Genomic DNA, 26,962 nt, shown 5'->3' on the forward strand with positions numbered 1-26,962 from the left:
GAAGAATCCTGGGGGCTCCCCTACCTGAGGCCGGCAGAGAAGCTCCAGATTCTAGTGAGAGGCAGCTGTCCCTTTAAGCTGGCCGTCTTCATGCCCCCATCCCAAATTGGCGGCCTCACCATCCCGCGCTTAATGCACTCAACACCGCGACCCAAAAGGGCACCACCCGCTGCCACGCCGGGATGGGGGCGGAGGGGGACGTCCTGTGCATCCTGGCCCGGGAAAGAGCTTCTGGTTGCCATTTTCCTCCTCCCTTTTTTGCAAGTCCAAAACTAAAGAAAAAAAAAACCCAAAACCAACAACAAAAACAAAAAAAACCCACCCCTCTCCCCGGAGCTACTTGCATCTGTCTCGCGACCGGTGCTGAAACCTTGCAAGCCTCCGCGGAGTGGCTCACGGCCGGAGTCTGTAATCGAAACGGAGAAACCCAAAAGGGCTATGGAGGTGCGTCCCTTACCCAGGTGCCGCCGCGGCACTGCCCGCTGCTCGGTGGGGGAGGGGCCGGGAAAGAGAGTTGGGGGAGGGGAACAGGCGAGGGGGGCGGGGGAAGTATCAGGCTCCTAGGTGGGGACCTGGCGGCGGCTCCAGCGCTCACCCAGCGGCCCCGGGTCTCGCGCGGCTTCACAATACACCTCCCCCCACCGCCCCCGCCGTCGGAGATGGCCCACGTGACCGCGCGCGTGGTCGCAGTGGGGGAAATGAGAGACTCGTAAATGAGGGCATGCGTGCATACGGTAAGCGCGCAGGTGGCCGGACGGGCGAGGCTCTGCTTTGCGTGGATTCTGCCGCCGCGGCTGAAGTCCCAAAATGTAGGGACTGGCTTTGCACGTTGTGGGCTGGCGGGTTATACGCTTGCGAGCGCACGCGCATACTGTCCCCCTTCGATGACTTTTATTAAGCGCGTACAAAAATCACAGGTTTCCCGTGGGAGAAGCATGAGGGTGGGCGAAGACCAGTGAAGCTGACTTCTGGTAGTGATAAAAACTGGGGTGGGGGTGGAATGGCTAGGACCATTGATCATTGGCGCCTGCACACCAGTGCTATGGTGGGCAGGGCGGACCATGAAGGGGTGAGTGCTCAGGTTCAACAGGCAGCCAAACCAAAGGGGGTGGGGGCTGTCAAGGTAACTGGAACTAAGGTCTAGCTTCTTTGCGACCACCGAGCCTACTATAGGGCAGAGCCCACGGGCTTTTTAGTGTTTCCCGAAGACAAACAGCGCATGCACTTGTAAATCTGAGGTGCCGAGGAAAGTCCCACTGTTGGGCCCCACACATCAGGAGTCCTAACATGTGTGACCCTGGGGGGGGGGGGGGAAGAAGCAGCATCCGGACCCCGGGGGAGTTGGGAACTCTAGCCTAATCCACTACCCTATGTATACAGCCGTGAAAAAGAAACAAAAACTGCAAGGGAGAATCCCGAGATTATCCTTTCTAGAAGTTTGTGGAAACCCTCCCCAGTGCGGATAGTGCCAGCCCCGACGCAGAAACTTGTTGCAGACCCACAAGCTGCCGCGAGTGCCCCTAGGAGCGAGCGAACGAGTGACTGTGGAGGGAGTGGGTGGGCGGGAGGGGAGGAAGGGAGGGAGGGGAAAGCTGGCGGACGCCGCCGCCGCCGCCAGCGAACGGGTGGGCAGACCCTGAGTCGCCGCGTAAGCGGGGCCGGCTCAGTGCGGTGCAGCAGGCGCGGCTGTGCGGCAGCGGAAGTCCTTTGTTGCAGCGCAGTCCCTGGCAGAGCAGGAGCCGAGCTCGGGGAGCAGCCGGAGCCCAGGGCGCCTTCGCTGCTGCTGCTGCCGGGGCTTCAATTTTTTTTTCCGCCCTTTCGCCTTTCCCCGCTACGCCACCACAGCTTTGCCTTAAAAGTCTCCCAAGGCTCCCCCCGCAGCCCCAGGTCCTGCGGTGGCCGGTGAGTAGATTCTAGGCGCGGGAGGTGGGGGTTGGGGGGAACGGGACGGGACGTTCGCACAACTTTGCGGCGCAGCTTTGGCCTGGCCGAGGACAAGGACCGGGGAGGGGCGCGAGGACACGCGGCTTGCGTCGGGATCAAGACTGGGCACCTCCAGCCTTGCCTTTGGGCCTGCGGGGCCGGGAAGGCTTGCGCCCGTCTTAGCCGGGGAGCCAAAGCCGGCGGCCTCTGCGCGGACGGATTCCGAAATGACTTCTCTTCTTTTCTTTCTTTTTTCGCTTGCTTTCTTGGCTGGAGGGTTCGGTTTGATTGACGTGCTGGCGCCCCACCACGGGTTGGGGGGGGATCGGAGGGAGGGGGAAATGTCCCGGAGCTCAGGCTGACTCCTGCTGGGCTGATGGGGGAGGACGCTGCAAAGACCCGGGGGCTTTCCTTGCTGCGCTGCCACCCACCCACGTTCTCCGTCCCGCAGCACAACAAGCTGTTGTATATGCATTGGAAAGTGCGTGGGTTAGGAGTTTGAACCCTGTTAAGTGGAAAAAATCCCTTCCGCTTTCCACCAACTACAAAAATGGTAAGCGCGGGACCGCCCAAAATATGTCGTGAGTTCGATTTCTGCTCCTCCCATCCTTACCTCTGAAATGTCAGTCTTAATCAAAAAGAAAGAAAAAATTCCGGAATGAGAATGGAAAGGGAACCCTTCTACCGCAATTACTGAAATAGTGCTTTTTTTTTAGAATGCATGTTATACGTATATTCATGTAATTTATTTTAATTACATAGGACTAGTCTTAAACGTGGCAACTCGACTCAGTCTTATCTGTCTGTCAAAAGTGTAATGCTACACTGCAGGAAGGTTGCACCAGCGTGTGGACTGGGCCTGAGAGAGACTGTAACTTTGGGTGGGTTCCAAGGGGTTTTGTGGTGTCTCGGAATCGATTTCTTAAGCCAAAGTTGACATTCTCCAGGAGATTTTAGTGAGGAATTCAGTTGCCACAGTGGAGGAGCATTGGCACACAACCGAAGTCTCCAGGATTAGCTGCAGACTTAACATGTTTTTTGTGCAAATAGGACAGTGTAATTTGGGGCCAGAGATGGAGATAATTGGAAAGAAATGGGGAAAACTGAGGCAAAAAAGCCAAAACTTTGGTGCTGGAATGGTGTCACCTCTCAGGTTCTCAGAATCTTAAAGTTTTGGGGTTTTCTTTTTTTTTTTGTTACTCTTGCTGCAGCATTGACAGGTCACGGGCTACATTTGACATAACTTGTCATTTGGTTGTTTCTCTTTTCTTTGGTAACTAGTTAGGAAACAGCTAGTCTACTCATTTTTAAATAAGGGGATGAAACTGAAACAAGAGAGGTGGTTTGCCAGAAGTTAGACATGAAAAGTCAGTTACAGACCCCAGTGCTATGTTTACATTCATGTTTATCCTGTCCACCAGAGCCAAAATTCTTTACCCAGACGATGACATCATGGTGGATATATTTCTAGTTGAACTACCTTTGCTAGTACTTTTGCCACTCTCTAGCATAATAGTTTTGTGGGAAGTCCAAGGGCCGCACACAGGAGAGGGAAACCATGCCTCAATTGAGGCCTTGTACTGTGTTAAAGCAGGAAATCAAATATTCCTCCTACAGAGCTTGGTACAGAGGTGATCTGACTCCTCATCCGAGCTATGCTTAGTTTCAGTTTATGGGACTTTCCCCAAAATTGAGAAGCTTGGGACTATGGTGCATCAGTAGTGGTTCTCAATAGATTTTGTTACTGCCAGGATCCTAGCCCCTGCAAAATAGAGCTGTGTATTCCTTTATGTGCTATTTGTACTGTGATTTGCATTACGTTTATGTGTAGGTCTCTGACACCTATACTAAAATAGTAAGCCCCGTTAGGTGATCTTGTTCTTGTCTGTCTCAGGGTCTCCTAGTACAGTGCCTGGCACACAGTGTTTAATACTCCCTTCTTACTGTGCCACCTTGTGTCTTCATTTCACTTTCATTAAGCTCTGCAAAATGTTGATGTCCCTTCCTCTACCCATCTAGGAGGGATTTCCTTTTCCTCACCACTCTCTTCTATTTCTAATTGAAGAAGTAGCAGATGCAGTTTTGTGAACCTTTCCTCTCCTTTTAGGAAGTGCTAGCTCTTTTTCCTACCATGTCAATACTGATAACTAAAAGGAGAAAGCCTATTTATCATTTTCTGTTTGATAATTGAAAAGCACAATTAATATTAGGCAAACGGACCCTCTAAACAACATAACTGAAAGTTTGAACAAGTGTAAAATGGTTTTGTTTTCTAGTAGGATATGTACTTAGTGGGAAAACCACAGTACAGGGTCTTATTTTCAACTTTGCACTTTCAGGAAGTCACTTTTACCAGTTCATCCATGTGAATAGGCTCTGGAAACTTAATAAACCTAAGCAAATTCACATAAGATTGATTTGTAAAATAACACCAGGTAGTTATTATTAGGGGTACTGTCCCAAAACATTCGAGTACAATGGCCAGGATACCCTCTTCCTGATACCAAGGTACCTTGAAGACTTAATAATTAAAAGGTTTTTTGAGAAAATGGAGTTCATAAGGTGGGGATTTGTAACTGACAGGTCTCCAGGGGGCTGAGGGAGACACTGGCACACAACTATATATTGGTACCTAGGTACCTCAACCAGATGGGATTCCTAGATAAACCCAAGTTTTTGGCCAGTAGCATGCTATTTATTATAGGTGAGGGTGATTTAGTTGGGAACAGCATTGGATTTGACTTTAGAAGACCTGGATTCAAATATTAGTTTTTAAATTTATTATTTGCATATCCTTAAGCTAATTATCCCACTTCTCTGGCAGGTAGTATCTTCATTTGTAAAATGATAGGGTTGAACTGGGTGATCCTTATAGCTCTAAATTCTGTGTTCTTATATGAGGTTTTAGTCAAAGTACATAAGTATCAAGCATCTCTACTATATCAAGAGAATATAATGAAGATACTGCATAGGACTCAAAATGTTAGCTAAAAAGATAATTGTAAGCAAATTTTATATTTGTAATCTCTGTACAATGTATTTGTTACTTTTGTTTACAGATTAACTGATCTCTGTATTTTTTTATTCATAAGTCTTATCCATTCATTCATTTAACATAGGTGAGGGTAGTCTCTGCTCTCACACAACTGAAAGTTTCCTGAAGGGATAAAACAAATATATAGCTACATTATACAATATCACATGATAAATGCATCATAAAATTGCAAAATAAAGTGATACTGTAGCAGCAGGAGGGGGATTTCAGTGATTAGTGACCAGGAGAGTAATGGGATGATCCATAGCAGAGCTGACATTTGAATTAGACTTTAAAAGATAGTCAAGAATATAACAGGTGAGGAGAGTAGGCATAGACATAGAGAAATAACGCGAGCAATGAAATACTGTAAGAAGTAGTGTTGTATTGGGATGTCGGGCTTAAAGTCAGGAAGTACAACCTAGATTCAAAACCCATGCTTCAGGTATTTACTAGTAGGCAAGACTAGATTTTTGAGGAGTACCATGCTAGATTATTCTAGTATTCACATTAGAAGCAGATTGAAAGTGGAAAATCCAGTTAGGAGCATTGGCAGGATTGGTAATGAGAGCCTGTAACTAGCAGTGGGAATTGGGTGGAAAAAGGGAGAGATATTGTGGTGGGAGAAATCCATGGAACTTGATAATTTGGCCTCTGGGCTGCACAGATGCAGAATATTAGGGGAAGGTTAGTTAGCAATGGCAATGAACAGATGGAACAAGATTGTCAACGAAGCCCACCAGAAAAAGGGGACAGAATAATACCTCATATTTACATAGCACTTTATGCTTTACAAAGATCTTTTTAGTTAGCTCAAGCCCTGGCTTCTATGTTATCCATCCCCAAATTATCATGTGTTTGTTTTTATGTAGCCTACATGTACTTATGTAATGTCTTCATTAATAGAAAATAAGTTCCTTTAGGGCTGGGACTTTTTCATTTTTGTCTTTGCATATTCAGAACTTAGCAGTAACACCTGGAACACTGGTAGCAACTTTATAAATGCTTGTTGATTAATAAGATAAGAGCTTGGAGATCCAGGGAGAAAACAACAGTAGCTATTGGTCCTAGATATTTCAGAGGAAGGATTCAAAGGTAATATTCACCCACAAAACTGAAGTGAAAATAAAGGTTGAAACGAATAATAGAAAAAATATATGCCTGATTGCCTTTGCTGTTATACATTCCCCTAGTGTGCTTTGGAATTGATACAAGGCTTTAATACTTTGCTGAATCTGTGATCTCATCAGTGTGGGCATTTCCTGGAACAGTAGGGAATACAAGCCATTTGTTATATTATGACTGGTCCACGCCCATGGGGCAGGAGTGGGGGTGGGGGAACTTCTCTCTATATCATTAGACATTATGTGGAATACCCCTGCATCATGAGGGGCGGTCTGCTGGTTATCACATAATCTCTGAACCTGATGACCTTTTTGGCCATATCTTTGGCAGTCTCCTTAAATTCCCTTCATTAGTAGTATATTACAGCATTTTCTTACCCATAGGGCTTTCCTCTCTTGCTCTTTGGGTGATGTGACTAATTCTGAAGAGACTCTTATTCTATGATTTGTAGCAGTTTAGCATCACTGGAATATTTAGTCAGTCAGTAAATTGGTATTTTAAAAATGGACCTTTCTTTTGGAGAGAAGTTCGGGGTCATTTAAAGCACTACCATTTACCAGATGTAATTCGGCCTGTTCACCTCCTCTTATTCATTTCTGGTCCTGGTCTTTCTGCAGCATCAGATATACTAATGGATTAGCTTTATATGTGCTGTCCATCCACCTCTTTGTAGTTAACAGACATAGCTCTTGTTTTCTCTGCATCTGTAAATATGTGGTCTGCTGCAGAATTTTGTTTGTAGCAAGTTTACTTATTCCTTTTTTCCTACCTTCATCAAATACGTCCTTCATTATTTTCATAAAGATTTTGTAGGAAAAGAGAAAGTGACGTACACTGGTATGTTAAATATACTTAAAGGTTTAAAATTTGTTATGTGCTTCTTTAAGTTAAAAGATTTGTATTTTGTTGTGGGCTTTTCTTTGTTTCATTTCATTGTGTATTAATCAGGAGATATATATATATATTGTGAAATGTCCTAGAACCAGAATAGAATTGAACATGAAAAAAGCCACATATGAGAAAACATTGTAACCACAAAATTGGGGGGGAGGGTAATAATTCAATAAAATTACAACTAAAATATTAGCTGACTGGGGAATGCTAAAGGCGAGAGAAAAGCTGAGCTACTCTCAGAGCCGAGAGAAGTGTCTCTCAGGACTTCATCCATGGGAACAGAGTAATTATGGGTATTCAGAAGTCCCCTGGGCCTAAGGTACATAAAAAGAGATATTTCCTGTGGTGTTGTTTTTTTTAATAGATGGAAGGAAAACTAGAATGCATTGCCTTTTAATAGAGGAGTCATTTTTGCCTTTCTAATGAAAAATCTGAGATGTAAAGAAAATAAAATAAATGGATCTTGTTCATACATAGTTACAGAATATCAGAATGTAGGTTTCCCAACTCAGTTCTCCTTCTACCACAATCAATTAACATGCTCTGGTTAAATACCTCCTTTATGTTACTCTACTAGGCACTCAAATTCCACCCCCCCCCCCAAAAAAAAAAAACACAACAACAAACCCAACAACCTATTCTCAAGTTAATTGCATTCTATTGGGGTGGACAACACACTCCCACAATAAATAGTTGCTTGTGTGTTGTCTCCTCATTAGATTGTGAGATTCTCAAATGTAGGGACTGTCTTTTGTGGCCTTTCTTTATATCCCCATGACTTAACTTGGTACCTGGGACATAATAAGTGCTTAAATGGTTATTAACTGACTGAGTAAATATGAGATAGTTGAGGGAGATGGGCATTAGCAGCTAGGAGAATCAGGAAGGATTTCATATAGAAGATGGTTCTTTGTAGGAAGTAAGGAGGTTTTTTAGTTTTTTTCCCAAAAGAATCTGCTTTCTCTTCCTCATACCTCCTTTTCACTTCACCTCCCTACCAGCTTGAGAAAGCAAGAAAACAAACTCATTGTTAAAAATAATAATAATAACAATGGCAGTGAGTGTGTGTGTGTGTGTGTGTGTGTGTGTGTGTGTGTGTCTCATTCTGAACTCTCCATTTGGAGATGAGTAGTCCTATAGCATTGTGGTTGGTCGTTGCATTTATCAGAGTTGCTTGACCTTTCAAAATTGTCTTTACAGTATTGTTGTATAAATTGTTTTCTTAGTTCTCGGGAAATGAGGAAATTTTTTGAAGTGGAGGTGAGAAGAGAGCACATTCTAAGTATGGGTAATGACCAGTGCAAATACATGGAGACAGGAAATGGAGTATCATCAATGAGGAATAGAGAAGGCCAGTAAATACTATCAAGCCACAATTACATCTGAGAGGCAGCATGTCAAGTAGAATCAGCCCTGGGTTTGAAATTTCGAAGATAAAAATTCAAGTCTAGAGTTTGCTATTCACTAACTGTAATTTTGGAAAAACTTCATCTAACTTCAGTTTCCTTGTCTATTTAAAAAAAGAAAAAAGTCTCCTTGCATCCAAAAAATACATCACAAAGTCCAAGCACTTGAAAATTCCTAGAAGACCCTATCAGAAGAACTTCTAGAAGAACATTTTAACTCTGATTTAGATGGACATGGTTACAAATTTAACTTTTTTTCACCTCATTCCATTAGCAGACTAGGAGCAAATTAGGATGAATAAAAGGCTTCTAGAGACTGGCTCATTGATAGAGTGATACATGATAGGAACGTGAAAAGGAAGGAAAAGCCAAAAATAATGTGAAAAGTAAATACCATTCAATATATTCTTAGGAAAGCAAGGGAGAACATACCCAAAATGGTTTGTTTAGCACTAAAAGGATTCTGGGTGAATGAGATGTTGTAGTAGTAATGCTATTACTATGATTAATTCTTCACCTACTCCAGGGCCTCAGCAGGTGGCCCAGAGCTGACCCTCATTTCCCAAAAGCCATCACAGCAAAGCAAAATTATAGTCAGTCTTGTCCAGCTGGGAGGACTTGACTAAGGGCCGAGCCTCAGACTCTCAAATACCAGCCTTGTTAGGATTGGAGAGGCTAATCCCAAGGATCTAACACGATAATGTGAAGTGCTTATCTGTGAAATGTTCTATATTTGACAGTGAACTTTCAGCTATGAAACCTCATGAAGTTTTTCTACTGAGGAAGAGAAGACATTTAATATTTTTTGGAATGAATATCTGACCCAAAATAGAACTACTATAAATAATAATTGCTAACATTTATATAGTGTTTTAAGGTTTGCAGAGTACTTTGCCAGAATTATCACATTTTATATTCACAACAACTCTGGAAGGTGAGTACTGTTATCCTCATTTTACATACAAAGAAATTGAGGCAGACAGAGGTGAAGTGATTTTTCCAGGGTCACAGAGTTAGTTAGTAAATATCCGAGGTTGGATTTGAACTTGGGTCTTTCTGACTCCCATGTGCAGCACTCTAGCCACTGTTCTGCCTAGCTGACTCTACTTCAATACTTGATTGGATTTGTGACCCTTTGTATGGCTGTCCTTCCATAAGTACTCCATGGAAGAGATTCATGGGTCGAAGAGTAGGCTGTGGGTCTTTCTCACTAATTCTTGAAATTACATGGATAACAGTAGATCATCTGTCAGTTATACCAGCCTCTCAATTAGATGACTAGCATTTTAATTTTTTCCAGTCATCTCATTTTCTAATGACATCCTCCTCCTCCTCAGTACAATGCTACCTGTACCTACCACTGGGCACCTCTCCATTGCCTTCTGGGTGACTAGTAACTTTAATTCTTCAAAACTTTGATATTTCATGACTTACTCTATACAGCATTACCAGAAGAGTATTGTTATTAAAAAATAGTTGTTTCAGGAAGAAGTTTGGGGTCATTAAAGGCATTATCTCGTTTCCTACATTCAATCTAGCCCACTCTTCTCTTCCTGTTTTAACTCTGGACCCAGGTCTTTGTCCAGTTGCAGTGCCTGACCAAGATAGATTCAATTGTAGGCTAGCCTAGAAACCTAAAAAAGTATAACATTGTTTCTCAGACCCAGATAGCCTTCTTATAAATGAATTTTTTTAAGACAGCTGTTTTATGATTAAGGAATATCCCATTGTAGTGTTGAACCCAGAGCCCTACACAATTTCTCTAATCTTTGTAGCCCAACCAGAGATGGAAATCAGTGATCACACACTTAGGTACCTCAGTGAATCTGTGATTTTATGGGTGTAGGTATGCATTCTATCCTTGTATGTCACAATTCAATTTATATCTTTTTCATCTTCTTGTCCATTTCCTGTAAGTCCTCTGTAAAGAATCTGCCCAGTGTAATAAAGGCCTCCTAAGTCTTTTTAATATTTCACAGGCTGTCTATGGGTCAATTCTCCCAGTAGCTCTATATGTCCACCCCACTTCCTTTTCCAGTTATATATGCTTTCAGTGAAGTCTTTTATACTTTGTTTTGATGTTATCGTGGTAACCTGCATCCTTAAACTCACCTTGTAGGTCCTTTGGGCCATCTAGAATTAACACCTCTTTGGGGTTTGTGATATTATTTGCAGGCCTAGAACATCACCAGGAAAATATTATACTTTCAAAAAAATGGGTTTTGGTCATAGGGAAAAGCTTAAGATCATGAAAAGTACCATATAATTTTCTAAATAAGTTACATGGTAAAGACTGGCCAGGGGTAGGGTGGATAGTGTATAGTTATCACTTTACTTTCCTTAGCCTCAGTTTCCTAATCTGTAAAATGGGGCTACTCTTTTCACTGTTACTATAAATTACTTAGATACATGTTTTAAAAAATAAAAAGAGTAGGGGCAGCTTGGTGGTTCAGTGAATAGAGCACCAGTCCTGGTGTCAGGAGGACCTGAGTTCAAATCTGACCTCAGACACTTAACACTTACTAGCCGTATGACCCTGGGCAAGTCACTTAACCCCATTTGCCCTGCCGTTCCCCCTACAAAAAATAAAGAGTAGACCGTGTCCCTCTAGTTCCAGCATGACCCCTTTGGCAGTCTGGTGAAACCTATAAAGCCCTTCTGAAAATAATGTTTTTAATTGCATAAAACATATAGCATTATAAAATAAACCAATTATATTGGAAGATAAGCTTTTTTTATTTTAAAACTTCATGGACCCAGGTTAAGAATCTCTGCTTTGCTTACATTTATGATGTACATACACACTGTAATGTAAAACTAAGCATAGAAATACATGAAAGAATAAATATGTATTAAAAACTCAGGTGAGACTCAAAAGGATTTCAGCTAAATAATTCAGACACAGAGTTGGAAGTGAGGTTACTAATTCTCATCCTACTGCTCAGAACCTCAGCATCTAAAATTTGAAAGAGACCCTCTAATCCAACATATAATGACCAAGAATTGCAGTTAATATAACTGATGAATGGATAGCCAACCTCTGCTAGACCTCCAGAAAAGTGAAACCCAAGGCAGTCTTTCTTCCACTTTTTTGTTCAGCCTGTGATTGTTAGATTTCTTCTTTACATCAAGAAGAAAATTGACTCTGCACCTTCTAATTATTGATCCTACTTGTCTCCTGTGGGAGCTTACAGAACAAGTCTAATTAATTACTCTTCCACATGAAGGCCTTTCAAATACTTAATGACCCAAGAAGTTTCTTTTCCAGGCTAAACATCCCTAGTTTTTTTTTGTCTGATCCTTAGATGGCTCCAATCTCTGGACACACAATCAGTTTACATCCTTCCTAAAATGTACCACTCAGAACTATACAATTTTTTCCAGTTGTGTTCCATCCAGGGCAGAGTATACAGTAGGATTAACACTATTTATTCTTAACGTTACAGTAGTCCTTTTTTCAGCTAGAGCGTTAACACCTTGTGTAAATCTTTCTCTGCCCTTTTCTATAATGCAAGTACTATGTATGCCTTAGTTGTGCCCTGTAAAAAACTTCAGAAAACAAATTATAGGGTTGCTATTTGTATTACAAAATAACTACAAAAAATTCTTTTATGTAGTAAGGGAAAGTACTCATATTTGTTTTGCACAAAATCATTCTTAGACCTGGAGCTAGTTGACAGGAACTTTAAAGCCATATTGTAGTGCCTTTTGAAGATTAATCAGAAATCATCACACATCATACAAATTAGCATACTCAACAATAGAAGGGAAGTCAGTGTTGGAGGGGCTGTGGAAAATATAGGCTCACTGAGGCACAATTAGTGAAGTTGTGAAGTGATCCAGTTCTGGATATGATTTTGGAATTATGCAAGAAAAGTGACCAAACTACCTATAGCCTTTAAGCTATTGATCCCAGTATTAACATTCTATGTTGTAGCAAAGAAGTGGAAACAAAGCAGAGGCCCACTTATTGGGTAATTGGGGGAAAACAACCAACTGTGGCATGTGAATGTAATGGAATATTATTATGCAGTAAAAAAATAATAAATGAATCCAGAAAGGCATAGGACCACCAAATGAACAGTCTGTGAACTTCTGGAGATAAGAATCAGACTTGCAGATGAAGAAAATCCCTCTTAAGATAGTGTAGTACCCTCTCTACATTTTATAGGAAAATATTTAGAACAGTGAGAGAGTAAGTTACAAAGCCAGTATGTCTTGGAGGTAAGGCCAGGTCTTTTTGGCTTCCGTAATAATAGTTAATATACCGTTAATGAGTTCAAATCCAACCCATAGACACTTCCTAGCTATGTGACCCTAAGCAAGTCGCTTTCCCTTGCCTGTAAAATGAGCTGGAAAAGGAAATGGCAAACCACTCCAGTGTCTTTGCCAGGAAAACCCCAAATGGTCTCATAGAGTTGGACATGATAGAACAACAAGCACATATAGCACCTGCTATGTGCTGGGCATGGTACTAAGTGTTTTACAAATATCGTGTCATTTGATCCTCATATCAACCCTGGGTTGATGAGAAAAACAAATCTTCTTACTATCTCCATTTTACAGTGAGGAAACTAAGGCAAACAGGTTAAGTGTCGGAGGCTGGGTTGAACACAGGTCTTCCTGATTCCAAGGCCTCTCCCTCTGCCCACAGCATCACCTTGCTACTTCAAGGCTAGCTCTCTATCTACTCTGCCACACTTCTCATATACTGCTACAGAGGAAAATAAAGAGAACTAGAAGTAGTTATACAAGTTTTACAGATATACACACTGATTACAAAAAATATATATAAATAAAAACACAATTTAAAGGAAGTCAAACTCAAAAAAAATCTAAAAAAATTCATTAAAGAGCTCAATGAAACATACCCTCTCTCCTAAAGAATGGAAGCATTGCTAGGATAAAATATTTCATATACTGTCAGGTCTTTTTGTTAAGCTGTTTTTTCTTAATGAAAGACTCAATCTGGAAAGGGAGAGAAGTGATCAAAAATTAGAATAAAACATTTCTGAAATGTCTGGAAATTATTCAAGTATGGAAATAACACTATTGAAATCCTTTTTATACCTACTCACTCTACCACCTGAAATTCCTTTTCCTTGATGTTTCAGCTCCCTCAATTTCTAGAGTAATGTCCTTTCCCTCTATTTTGGTACTTTATTCTGTTCCATTATTTCTACTCCAAAAACCTGAAATAGTAACCTCCCACCCATTCCCCATGCTTAGTATACAAAGGACATTTCAAAATGCTTTCAACTGAGAATAGAGGGATTCGAAATAATTCATTTAAAAGTTAAAAGCCAAGGTCCATAGGAGAGAAAATGGGGGAAAAGGATTTTATAGCTATCTTCAAGTTTTTGAGGAGCAGTTGGAGGATCAGATTTTTTTTTCCCTTGACCTAAGAGAACCAAGATGGAGCAAGAGTCACATTTCCATGTAGAAGAAAAAACTTAACAATTAGAGCTGTCTAGGGTCAGAGTGACCTCATCCAGGAAGGTTGTAGGTTTCTTCACACTGGAAATCTTCAGGCAGAGGCTAGGTGACCACGAATTGGCAGTATTGTAGAAGGGAGACCAGTTTAGCCATGGATTAGACTAAATAATCTCAAGAGGTCCCTTCCCACCTCTGATATGGTAATTCAAATCCTGGTCCTTCATAGCCACAGGATTTCTAAGGTACAAGAGACTTCAAAGACCATGTCGTTTAACTCTTAACCTAAAAAAGCAGCCCCTCTATAACATACCCCCCAAAAATCCAGCCTTTCCCTAGATACCTCTGGTAAGGGGGTTGCAAGCAGGGGTGAGGGGGAACACTGCTATCACTGTAGGGGTGCCCCATTCCACTTTGGGATCAGTTTGGTTAGGAAGGTTTACCTCAGATCATGCTTAAATTGACTCTGCAACCTCCGCCTATTGCTCCTAGTTCTGCTCTCTGATCCCTCTTCTACATGGAGTCCTTCAAATAACTTGAATGCAGTTATCGTGTACTCCTGACTCGTCCTCTACCTAGGCCTTTTCTTCTAGACATTCTCATTTTCTTCAATAGATTTGACCCCAATGCAGCATGAATTCGAGACTTCACCATCCTGGTTTGCCATCCCTTTGTGTACTCTCTGACTAATCATTGTCCTTCCTAAAACATGGGAGGGAGCGCTAAACATAGTACTATTCCAGATGTGATCTGACCAGAGTAGAGTCAGCCACTTTGAGGTAATTTGTTAGCGTGGGGTAGCAGGTGAGTAACAAGTAGTTTTAATAATTAGCTCAATTCTGAAAAGTTAGACTGGACCTTGAAGATGGTTAACAGAAAGTCTGAGAGAAATTAAATAAAAATTGGTTGCATTAGTTGCATCAAACTCTAGGACGCTATAAAAGTCCCTTAATTAAATTCACTATAATGTCAGAGAATTTTCAACCATCACAGTAGCAACAAAGTGGATGAAAAACATACTGCCTAGCTTGCTCTATGTAATTAGATGGGTAGCTTGTTGAATTTAATATATTCTAGACAGGGTAAAGCAAATGAACCCAGAATTAAGTAGAGAAACAGTATTTTGGAAATTGCCTTATATTGTTAGATACCACCAAAGTTTCTCTTTTTTTTTTTTTTGCGCTTTTTGGAGGGCAATTGGGGTTAAGTGACTTGCCCAAGGTCACACGGCTAGTTTTTTGTGTGTGTGTTAAGTGTCTGAGGCCAGATTTAAACTCAGGTTCTCCTGACTCCAGGGCCGGTGCTCTATTCACTGCTCCACCTATCTGCCCCACCACCAAAGTTTCTTTCACCCCACTAGTCTCCTGATGTAATCCAAATTAAATATAATGTAAAAAAGATTGATGGAAAATTCAATAATTAGACATAATTAGGGTATAGAATCTTGCTAATGATGACCAAGCAAAAAATGGCATAAAAGACAAGATTCAGGACATGTATGATTGGGGGAAAAAGGTGTAATAAAAATGTGAAAAAAACAAATGGACAGCCCAAATAGTTCTTCTACCATGTGGCCTCTTAATGTCTTTGTTACCAGAACACTTAATGGAAAAATATGGACAAGTACTGTACAGGATGAGAACGTATGGAAAGATCATAAAATTTAGACCTAGACAGACTATCAACCATCATTTTATAGAGAAAAGACCTGGGGCAATCGGAGGTTAATTGACTTGCCCAGTCATACTAGCAACAGTATGAATATGAGTGTGTGTATGTGTATAATATAGTATATATTGCTATATATATGATATAGAAATATTCTGACTATAAATCCTGCTATATTTCCACTACCAACATTAATGAAATTATAAGTCTCTTCAAATATGGTGAATAGTACAAGTGCTGTGCAAAAAACATTGAAGGTCAGGAGTTCTAGATTCTGGCCCTACCCACTTACTAAATCTGTGGCAAGTTACTTTACTTTTCTACCTCAGTTTCCTCATCTTTTTGAGCAAGCTTAAATATCTTCCAGGTTTCAAATTCTGTAAATTTGTGTGTGCAAACTTCAGCTTAAAAAGGAATTCACTTTAATTTATGCTTTATTCTTGGAAAACAGTTGGGAAAAGTTTTCACATAGCCACCAGAGGGACTCCTTAGGATGTGTGGACAGCAGCGCTGCCTATATACAAGAGACAATGAATTCTTTGAATAGGAGACTGATGTTTATGTGTTCAGCTTTGGCCCTATTGCTTCTCTGCTATAGCAAACCAGTTTTACTAGTGAGGTAATTGGTACTGTGGTACCATGAACTAAACTAAAGTAACTCCCCATATTTTATTCATACAAACAGAAATAGTTGGAGTATATAAAGCACTTTTATTTTTACTTTTGGAAAACTTGGTAATTTGTGTCTGGTTTATATTAAAGAAAAAGAATTCAAGGTAAAAACAAAAAAAAATTAGCTTGAATAAAATGTGTCTAGATAACTTAATTTTTATAAAAATATAAAAGTTACCATCCAGGGGCAGTTAGATGGCACAAAAGATAGAGCACCCACCGGCCTTGGAGTCAGAAGGACCAGAGTTCAAATCCGGCTTTAAACACTTGACACTTACTAGCTGTATGACTTTACCTCACAATAAATAAAAAATAAAAGTTACCATCCAGAGGTAATAACACTAAATCTGACAGGAATTTATTCAGTATTTTGTCTTACTAATTAAATAGTATAATTGACATAAAAGCTATACCACAGACAACAGTGAAACATTCCAAATAGCCTTTGTCAAAGCTAAGCTCCCTATGTACAAGTTGCAGTAGGCATAGTTTTTGTTCATATAAATAGCAAAAACTAGGGGATGAAGGCAACTTTATTTTATAAACATTATATTTATATTTTTACTATGCTTATATTTATATTTTTACTATAAATGATCATAGGGCCATAGATTTTGAGCTGGAGAAACATAAGAGCTCATCTAATCCAACTCCCTCCTTTTGCAAATGAGGAAACTGAAGCAAAGGAGGAAAAATGATTTGCCCAAGGTCACACAATGTAGTAATTGCAGAACTGGGATTTGAACCCAGGTTCTCAGACTTCAAATCCAACACTCTTTGCATTGGACCATACTCCTTCCATTAAAGATACTCTGTCACTGCAGACTGCATCCTTACTCACCTTAGATAGGGTTTAATAAATTTCTGTAATCTAGTCATAAACCTCACAAAAATGTTCCTCTGATGATACTCTTACCAGGACCATACTTTTTATCTCAGGAGGGCCCATCGGTACTTTTCTTCTACATACCTAGTCTTTGATAACAGGGTTATCTCCATATTAGAGTAAAACATCAGATTAGGATTTTAATGAAGTGAAAATACCAGAGACACAACTTTGCATCAAAAATTTGTGTAATCTCACAGGTATATACATGCCTCTTTAGATACTATAGATTTTAGTTTCTCCATTCTCTGAAAATGACATAGTTGTTCCACAATGCTTGAAGTTAGGAGTACAGTGAGAAAGGAGACTTAACTATTATTGTAACAACTCAATTTTATATAATGTATTATGATTTGCAGGGCACATTTGCCACAACCCTCAGTACCTAGCTAAGGAAACTGAGACTCAGAGAGGAATTGAATAGGAATTTAGGAAATAATGGGATCGAGTTTATATCAGTTATAATTGTGACAGTAATAGAAATGTAAACATAATACAAATAAAAATCAGGACTCAGAGCACAAGATTTTGCTTATTAGTTTTCCAGGTTCCCAAAACAATTTAATTTTTTCCAGTATTTAGGCAAAACATTCACAAGGGAGAGAATTCATTACAAAAATTAAAAAGACAAAAAATGTTTGGTCAGAAGCCTTATAAATAAATTTGAATAATTATTGTTCTTCAGTCATGTCTGACTCTTTGTGACCGCATGAACGTTTTCTTGGCAAAGACACTAGAATGGTTTGCCTTTTCCTTCTTCAATGGATCACCTTTTTGTCAGTGATCCATGAGGCAAATAGAGGTTAAGTGACTTATCCAGGGGTGTCTGAGGCTGTATTTGTACTCAGGTCCTCCTGGCTCCAAGCCCACCTAGCTGTCCCAAGTATTTTAATAGTACTTAATGTTTGGAGATTTTAGGTAAGCATGACGCCTTGATACAGATTTAACTTCATAGAAGAATCCCAAAAGGGAAATGTTCCATTGATCAGTCTCTTCTGTTCTCCAATGGAAGAGGAAATGTCTGGAAATAAGAGATTCCACTGTTTATAACCTGACAAACACGATTTGTGTAGTAGAAGTGGCAGGAGATTTGGGATCAGAGGACATCAGTTTAAATCCTAGCTGCACCACATGCTTCCAGGACACCTTGGAGAAGTGATTTAAACTCCTTTCACCTTCACCTGAACAATGAGAAAAGGCTTGGACTAGGGAATTTCTAATGTCCATTCCAGCTGTAAATTCTCAGTTAGAAGAGACCTTAAGGGTCACATAGGTTAGCCCCTACATGAAGCATGCATTTTTATTATGATGTCTGAGGGATAAATACATAGAAGGTAATGGCAGTAAGACCTGTCATGGGAGCCCCTGTTCTATAATAAAGGAAAAAACGTATTCAGTTATAGTTTGGGGTCTGAGACAAGTGAAAAAGGTGTGCTTGTTAGGAAAGACCTGGTTTTCAATTCTGCCTCTGACATTTATTAGCCAAGTAGTACCTCATAGGTCTGCATCATTTGGCAGTGCATCTTTTGGCACAGCTTAAAGCCATGTATTAGCCAAGCTATTAGTATTCTTTTATGTGATCCAATTGATGCAAACAGGTCAATGTGGACCTAGACAACAACTTGGCACCCAGTTTAAGAAAAAACATGGTTGACCTGCTTGAAGAAGTTATTGTAAGGCTAGAAAAATATTGAGTATAAGTGGTTGAGGGGCAAATTTATTGAAATCATTGTGATGTTTTATATCCATCAGTATAATTTCTGATGACTAGAGATTTTTTAAAATTATAATTTGTTACATGTGAAAGTAATACCTAGCATTAAAATGTCAGACCCTGAAGGAACTCTGAAATCATCTAGTCCTGCCCTTCACATACACTGCTGTCCAACCAAATTGGCCTTTCTTTCCTGGACCTTACACAGCATTCTGTCACCCATCTCCATGCCTTTTCATGGGCTCTTCTCCATGCTTGTAATATACGCTCCCTCTTGAAAGTGTAAGTGTGTGTATGTGTAAATGTAAAATTTGTTGCAGTTGCGTTAAAATGCAAACCAATCTTAAACATAAAATAATAACGTAGCATACATATTTGTAATATAACCACGATCAAATTAATGTTTTGGGTGGGCTTGTTTGGGGACATAGAAGTTTCTCAAAATGTGGAATATTTTCTCTCTTCATCTCTGCCTCTTGGAATTTCTAGTTTCCTTCAAAGCTCAACTCAAGTGGCACTTCCTACATGAGTCTTTTCCTGATTATATATACATATTGTCTCTTCGAGGACTGGAGCTGTTTAATTTTAGTCCTATCTATCCCCAGTGCCTATCAGTATCTGGCGCATAGTAGGTGTTTAACAAATATTTGTTCGTTGATTGATTAGGAAAGAAAGAATTTCTCATGACTAAACAGCATGGTCACTTAATCAGCCTTTTGAAAGGAATACATTCTTTCAGCATTTTAAGCCCTGAATAATTTTTTTTTCTCATTTGTATTCTCTTTCCTTATGGTGTTTTGCTGAGGTCCCCAGCGATATAAGTTCTTCTAGTAATGCTCCTGTTGCTTTTTATGTCCTCTTACAACTTCTAATAAGATGCTAACAGATATATAACAATATAACATGCTTTTTAAATTAATTGACTAATCTAGAAATAAGGTCAGAATTCTTTAAATTATATATTTTTTAAATCAGTTATCAGCCACAGAATTGCTCATTTCCCTTGAAAGTATATGAGAATTACTTACTAAAATGAAGTTGGGTCTAATTATTTCTACATTAGTTTTTGGCTAACTTTTAAAAATCACCTGCTTTATGCAGATTCTCCTTATTTTCATCTTTTGACTATCATACCTTTAACATTCATTACTAACTTATTCCCCTTTTAAAAAAAATATAAACTTTCATTCATTTAGGAGGAGACCTTAAAGCTTTAAATGTGTGGTTGATTTTTTTGTTTCTGGTTTTTTTGAGACTGCATCTCCCTGTCTCCACCAGATCAGAGGTGTAAGTGGCCACTCATGGACTAATTATCTGTACTGGAGCTTTGACCAGCTCTGTTTCCAACCTGGGCCAGTTTACCCTTCCTTTAGCAGGCTGTTAGTTAGCCCCCTGCTTCCAGGGGCTCACCATATTGGTGCCAGACTTAGTGTTGACACCTGATGAGCTCAGAACTCACAAACTCAAATGATCCACTAGCTTCAGAGTCATTAGCAACAGGGATTAGGTGTGTGCCACCATCACAACCTAAATGACTTTTCAAGCCTGAGATATTTTGTACCTGAAAGTTACTAAACTCAGATAACTGACCTTGATTTATTAAAAATTGACCTGCATCTGAGCCTTAGCAACTTAGAATATTTCAATACTGTAGTGCATCTGTGATCTCACTGATGTAGAGAGATGACAACCTATCCATATCATGTTATGTGATATGTGATGTTTGGTCATGTTTTACCACAGACCCTCTGCAGAGAGTTTACCCTTCACCATGCTAGAAGTCTTCCTCTGGGTCTTTTTACATTTTGAAGTTATCAGTGGAGCACTCAGGATGTCCATTGTCTCCAAATGGCAAAGTACCTATAAATTCTGCCTACATTCAGAAATGACATTTATGTAATTTTTACCAAGTTGACCAGGGTCTGAAATAATAGGCTGAAATACTACACTAACAATACTTGAGATACAGGCTTCACTGGTAATCATATGAAGGCTATAGGTCTTTCTACAGCATTAACAACACAGTAAGGAACCTCATTACGCTCTGTCTCTTCTGTGGTCCTTTCTGTCTTTGAGGAAAATGAAGGAGAAATGGATAGATACCCATTTATATATGATACACATTTTAATATATGTACATATACATATTCACACACAAATGTGCTTAATATGGTAACTGATTGATTTGTAAAGAAAAGGTGGAAAACCAAATAAAAGTTTTGATGGGGAAGTAAACTTGGAAAAAAATATAGCTGCACCTAGTTTGAGCTGTTCTGATAATGTTTTTGGAGTAAAGGTGGTTTCCAAGTTGAGTGCAATAGGTTCAGAAGTTTTAGATAATGCCAATTAATATTTTACTTCAAATTGAATTTAGATATTAATTTTATAGCTTTCTGTAGGAATAAAGATCTTTGGGGACATTTTCTTCTTCATTTAAAATCAAGTCTGCACAAAATTTGCCAGCCATCTTCTTCTAGAAGCCCTGCTTCCTTTAAATATTGTTGAGCAGTGTATAGTGGTATTCATTCCTTCACAGAACCAAAATTGGTTCACTTTGACATGGGGGTGGGTGGATAGGTGGGGGAACCAAACCACAACAATCAAAACCTTAATAACTGCTTGGGATGATTTCTTGGTCATCTTTATAATATTGTACTAGCTAACCATTTACTTTGGATCTCTTTTGGTTTATTTAAATTACTGTTATTTTCACTTTATGGTCTTTAACCTTATGAAGCAAATGTCTTTTCTGGTCTTTTTTTTTATTCTAAAATTTAAATTTATTATCCCCTATGTATTTCTAATAAAGTCTAAATGGCATTGGCTTTTGATACACATTTTTTTTTTTTGAAAGCAATCGGGGTTAAGTAACTTGCTCAAGGTTACACGGCCAGTTATTTCTGGGCGTGGTGCTGAGTATCTGAGCCCGGATTTGAACACATTTCTTAATATGAAACCAACATTAGTATCTGAAACAAAAAAATGGGGTTTCCTTTATTCTTATATAAATGGCTTCTAATATATATTTTTATATTTAATATGAGCATTCCTAATTTGATTATAATGGGAAGTCAAATGAGCCTAATTTTAATTGAAATTATCCTTTTATTATTTTTCTGCTACCTTTTCTGATCTTAATATCTTTTTTTTTTTTTAAATATAGGTCCATAATTAAAGTAGAAGATGGCAAGACCCAGCCACAGCAGCTACGTCCTTCAGCAGCTAAACAACCAAAGGGAATGGGGTTTTCTCTGTGACTGTTGTATTGCAATTGATGACATTTATTTTCAAGCACACAAAGCAGTTCTTGCTGCTTGCAGCTCTTATTTTAGGATGTTTTTCATGAACCATCAGCACACCACTGCACAACTGAATCTTAGCAACATGAAAATTAGTGCTGAATGCTTTGATCTAATTTTGCAGTTTATGTATTTAGGAAAAATTATGACAGCCCCTGCCAACTTTGAGCAGTTTAAAGTGGCAATGAACTACTTACAATTATACAATGTTCCTGACTGTTTAGAAGACATACAGGATGCAGACTGTTCTAGTTCAAAATGTTCATCTTCTGCTTCCAGCAATCACAATAACAAAATGATATTTGGGGTACGAATGTATGATGACACTGTAGCTAAAAATGGCAGTGAAGCAAACAGGTGGTGTGTGGAGCCAAGTTCAACGGTAAATACATCACAAAACAAAGAGCCTGATGAAGAGTCTTTACAGTTAGGCAACTTTCCAGAACAGTTGTTTGATGTATGTAAAAAAAGCTCGGTGTCCAAATTATCTAACCCAAAGGATCGTGTGTCACGACGCTTTGGAAGAAGCTTTACCTGTGACAGTTGTGGATTTGGCTTTAGCTGTGAAAAGTTATTAGATGAGCATGTGTTAACCTGCACTAATAGACATTCATATCAAAATGCAAGGGCATATCATAGAATAATAGATGTTAGAGATGGAAAAGACAGTAATACCAAAACTGACTCCTGTGAAAAGGATTCTTCTAAAACATTTTCTGTACAAATAGACAAATACAGAGGGGACACAAGTCAGGCCACCAGTGATTCATCATCAGCCACTGGAAATAGAAAAAGCAGTACAGCAGAGTCTGAAGTAGCTGGTGAAGAGAAAAGCAGAGCTGCTGAGAGGAAAAGGATTATCATCAAGATGGAGCCAGAAGATCATCCTAAAGATGAATTTAAAGACTTCAATGTTATTAAAGTTTCTGATAAAGACTGCAATGAATCCACTGACAATGATGAATTAGAAGATGAACCTGAAGAGCCATTTTATAGATATTACATTGAAGAAGAGGTCAATATGAAGAAAAATGCTAGGAAACTTTTAAAGCCTCGAATGTCTGTAAACACAGATGAAAGAAGCAGTTTGGAAAATATAAGGCACCCTAACAAGGACAGTCCTGTACAAGGGGATACTGAAAGTGCATCGTGTGAACTGTGTGGACAAACAATAACTGAAGAAGACCTGTCATCTCATTATTTATCAAAACACATAGAAAATATCTGTGCTTGTGGAAAATGTGGTCAAATACTAGTCAAAGGTAGACAACTTCAAGAACATGCACAAAGATGTGGAGAACCCCAAGATTTGACAGTGAATGGGTTAGGAAACAGTGAAGAAAAAATGGACATGGAAGAGAATACTGATGAGCAGTCTGAAATAAGAGATATGTTTGTTGAGATGTTAGATGATTTCAGGGATAATCATTTCCAAATAAATAGTCTCCCTCAAAAGCAATTATATAAACATTCTGCATGTCCTTTTCGGTGTCCTAATTGTGGTCAACGTTTTGAAAATGAAAATCTAGTGGTTGAGCATATGTCCAGCTGCCTAGACCAAGATATGTTTAAGAATGCCATCATAGAAGAGAATGAAAGAGATCATAGAAGAAAACACTTCTGTAATCTTTGTGGAAAAGGATTTTATCAGCGTTGTCACTTAAGGGAACACTATACGGTCCATACCAAGGAAAAACAATTTGTTTGTCAGACATGTGGAAAGCAGTTTTTAAGAGAACGTCAGTTGCGACTACATAACGATATGCACAAAGGCATGGCTAGGTATGTCTGTTCCATTTGTGATCAAGGAAACTTCCGAAAACATGACCATGTACGGCATATGATTTCTCATTTATCTTCTGGAGAGACTATATGCCAGGTCTGCTTTCAGATATTTCCAAATAATGAACAGTTGGAGCAGCACATGGATGTTCATCTATATACATGTGGAATATGTGGAGCAAAGTTTAATTTACGAAAAGATATGAGATCTCATTATAATGCCAAGCATTTGAAAAGAACATAAATAATTCCTACTGTAAGAGTATTAACTTGACAATAAACAAAACACCAAAGCAAGGAATATGATATATTAGAATTTGGTTTTATAAAATGAATTGTTGGAAAAAGCATATTTTATGACCTTTTTACCTTTTAATATCTTTGTTTAGGATCGTTAAGCATATACATGTTACATGTTTATCATTTTTACTGTTATTTTTACTGCTAATAGAAATTTTTATGTTTTTAGTTTTTGCCTTAGCTATGATTAAAATTACATTTAAATGTAGACTAAAAGCACAATGCTGTCCCTTCAATGACTTATTAAACTCATAGTTCCATATCAATTAAGATGATGATATCACTATTTTCCATGTGTTTTTCCTTAAAAGTTGTCTTGTGAAATTTTAAATACAACATCAGTGGACATCCTTGGGTTTTGTTTTTTTTTTTTTTAATTTAAAAAAGGAAATCAGTTCCGAGAGACTAGCTACTTGTAACTGTTCTGTCAATACAGCAGTGACTTAATCATTGATCTTATTCTTATCATTAATGAAGTCCAGATTCTGAATTTGATAAGGATATTAAGTAGATTGGTTGAGCCAAATCTAACCTTATAATTTACATAGGCTAGAAACATACACTGAAAAAAAAAAGAGGGGAAAAAGTGAAAAAAGGTGAAAAAGACCTGAATGAATTTAATTTTAAAAGTACATTGAGTAAAGAAACAACTTATATAATTAGTGGGGATAAACCAACCACTTAATATGCTACAAATCAAAATACTATAATGAAAAACTATACTATGTATCTTTCAATATTAAAATTTATTAAATCAAAATGTCCTAAATTCCACACTACTTTAACTTGATTACTTATTGCTTATAACTGGATTTTAATAACACTGTCACCTAATTAGCAAAAGGAAGATGACTTTTTTGTCTTTAAAATTATAGTTTTGAAACTGATTTTTTAAAAGATTTTAGCTAAACCACTGTATATTAATAAAACTAATAAAAACAAAGAAATCCATTCTAAATATGGTTATTCTATAAAAGCACAAGGCTTGAAGAGCAAATATTAGTATGTTTATATATTATCTAAACTTTGGAGAAAACAGGGCAAATACTTGTTTTTAATCATGCTATTTCTGTCACAGGCTTATACAATTTTTGACAATGCCAAATATATGTATATGTATACACATCTGTGTGTGTGTGTATATATCTATATCTATAAAATGATGTGGTTCAGAGTATAACCTGAAGTGTATTATAGTCAAATCAGTATTATTGTTAGATGCTAAAGCAGGGTCTATTTAATTACATGTGAGCTAAGATAATGACATAAAATTTATCTTTTAAACACTTTATAAGCTGTCATGTGATTTTTAAAAATAAATTTATTGCCTGGACCCATTTAAATGCATGATACAAATGCATGGTGAAAAGGAATGTTTTTTTAAAACAGCATTTTATATTTTTTTGAATGTTTTGTACACAATTTTTTAAAATTATTGTTTCACATTGAAATTTTAAGGTACACAAGTTGTATTTTTGTGTACATTTTGCAGATAAATAGACAAAGTGGCCAAGAGAACTGGGATGCTAGCACGGGCTTGGTTGAAAGAGAAGTATTGTAGTACACACACAGTGAGCTAAGATATTTGCAATGCTATGGAGAGGTGCCAGATAACAGGAGATAAAGCAGAATTAGAGCAACATAATAAGAATTTTTTTAATGACAAGCAGCATCATAAAAAAAAATAAGAAAAATCCAGAAGACAGCAAATAACAACCTGGAAGGCAGAACAATTTTTGTGGATATGATAGAAAGTGACCCAGCTTAGCATTAGATACTTTTCAGATAGAATATTAACTTCTCATGACAGTATGTTACTAAAGGCACAACCATCTAATGTTGTTTACAAAATAATGAACAGATTTTGAAAATACAAATTAAAAATAAAATTGGGAATACCAAATGACAATAGAGAACCTGAGGGACAAAAGTGTTACTTTAAGTGCAGGTCCCTGGAAATAGTTTTTAAAGTTAGGTAGCAGCTGACAAAACCAAAATTTCAGAATTGTGATTACTGTATACTATTGAATAGAACTTTTCCTTGAAATAATTTTATCTTACAGTGCCATAAGTAAGTGCTTAATAAATTGTTAGTTGAATAAATAAGGAGGCAGCACAGTGCAATGCAGATTGCCCTCTGAATGCAAATGTTGGATTTGGAATTAGAAGTTTTGGATAAGATTTTCTTCTATCAATGCCTGTGCGACAGTCACAGCTACTCTTGGCCTTATTTCACTATCACTAAAAAAATAAAAAAGTTAAACTAGAATGGTTTCAAAGGTCACTTCTATCTCTAAAATTGTCTCTATGATTGAATGGATTTTCTGAGTCACCTGAATCTCTCTTGTATTGCTCTTCCTATATAGAAAGGGGCTGCTAATCGTTTTTAGAAAGCACTACTACCATTGATGCAGTAGAATTTAGTTTACAATAATTTGATCTGCTATCCATGACTGACCTGCCAATAACAAGGATAAAGGTTTATTATGTTTATGAAACTGAAGTGTCTATAGATGATAAGAGACTGAGTTGATGCTCATTTAAATGCTTCTCCCGTTTCCTCACCCACCACCACTCCACATTATGTGCACAGAAACACCACACATACTATTTTTTTTTTTTGTTCCTACTTTGAAACCAAATAGCCATTAGAGGCTTTTAAAAGTAGATTTTTACTTGCTCAGGAGGACAAAGTGTTAGCTAACAAAATGAGTAAGTGAGCATTTATTGATGGCTACATCTTGCCATTTGTGGGGTAGGGGTAGAAGAAAACTAGTCAGTGTTCTTATACCTGAATCCGCTTACCTCTTGCCTCTCATTTTCTGA

The 26,962-nt window shown here is 38.4% G+C and overlaps 2 protein-coding genes across 11 annotated transcripts in view; one reads left to right on the forward strand and one right to left on the reverse strand.

The window, feature by feature from the left end:
* The window catches only part of ZBTB25 (zinc finger and BTB domain containing 25), a 37,985-nt gene extending 36,670 nt beyond the window's left edge, over nucleotides 1-1,315 (reverse strand). For 2 of the 7 annotated variants that reach the window (XR_011167241.1, XM_069082369.1), the window contains exon 1: nucleotides 323-459. Coding sequence is in view for 2 of the 7 variants with exons in the window: in XM_069082367.1 (XP_068938468.1) it covers nucleotides 734-870 (137 nt within the window). In the remaining 5 variants the exon portion in view is untranslated. Of the gene's footprint in view, nucleotides 1-322; nucleotides 517-733 lie in introns of those variants that run through there. The other 5 variants (XR_011167240.1, XM_069082367.1, XM_069082368.1 and 2 more) reach the window with 5 other exon arrangements.
* Nucleotides 326-25,492, forward strand: ZBTB1 (zinc finger and BTB domain containing 1). Of its 4 annotated transcripts, none has more exons than XM_069082364.1 (2): nucleotides 326-444; nucleotides 21,919-25,492. In XM_069082364.1, exon 2 carries the CDS (start codon nucleotides 21,939-21,941, stop codon nucleotides 24,078-24,080), a length of 2,142 nt encoding a protein of 713 aa, XP_068938465.1. In that variant the 5' UTR covers nucleotides 326-444; nucleotides 21,919-21,938; the 3' UTR covers nucleotides 24,081-25,492. The 4 variants fall into 4 exon arrangements, with proteins under 4 accessions (XP_068938465.1, XP_068938464.1, XP_068938463.1 ...); XM_069082363.1 differs by lacking the exon at nucleotides 326-444 and adding an exon at nucleotides 599-734; XM_069082362.1 differs by lacking the exon at nucleotides 326-444 and adding an exon at nucleotides 1,631-1,902.
* The last annotated feature ends 1,470 nt before the right edge of the window (nucleotides 25,493-26,962 follow it).

Source organism: Petaurus breviceps, unplaced genomic scaffold (genome assembly GCF_028583685.1).
Source record: "Petaurus breviceps papuanus isolate PSGF00001 unplaced genomic scaffold, PetGlider_PUasm1.0 164, whole genome shotgun sequence".
Taxonomy (NCBI): Eukaryota; Metazoa; Chordata; class Mammalia; order Diprotodontia; family Petauridae; genus Petaurus; species Petaurus breviceps.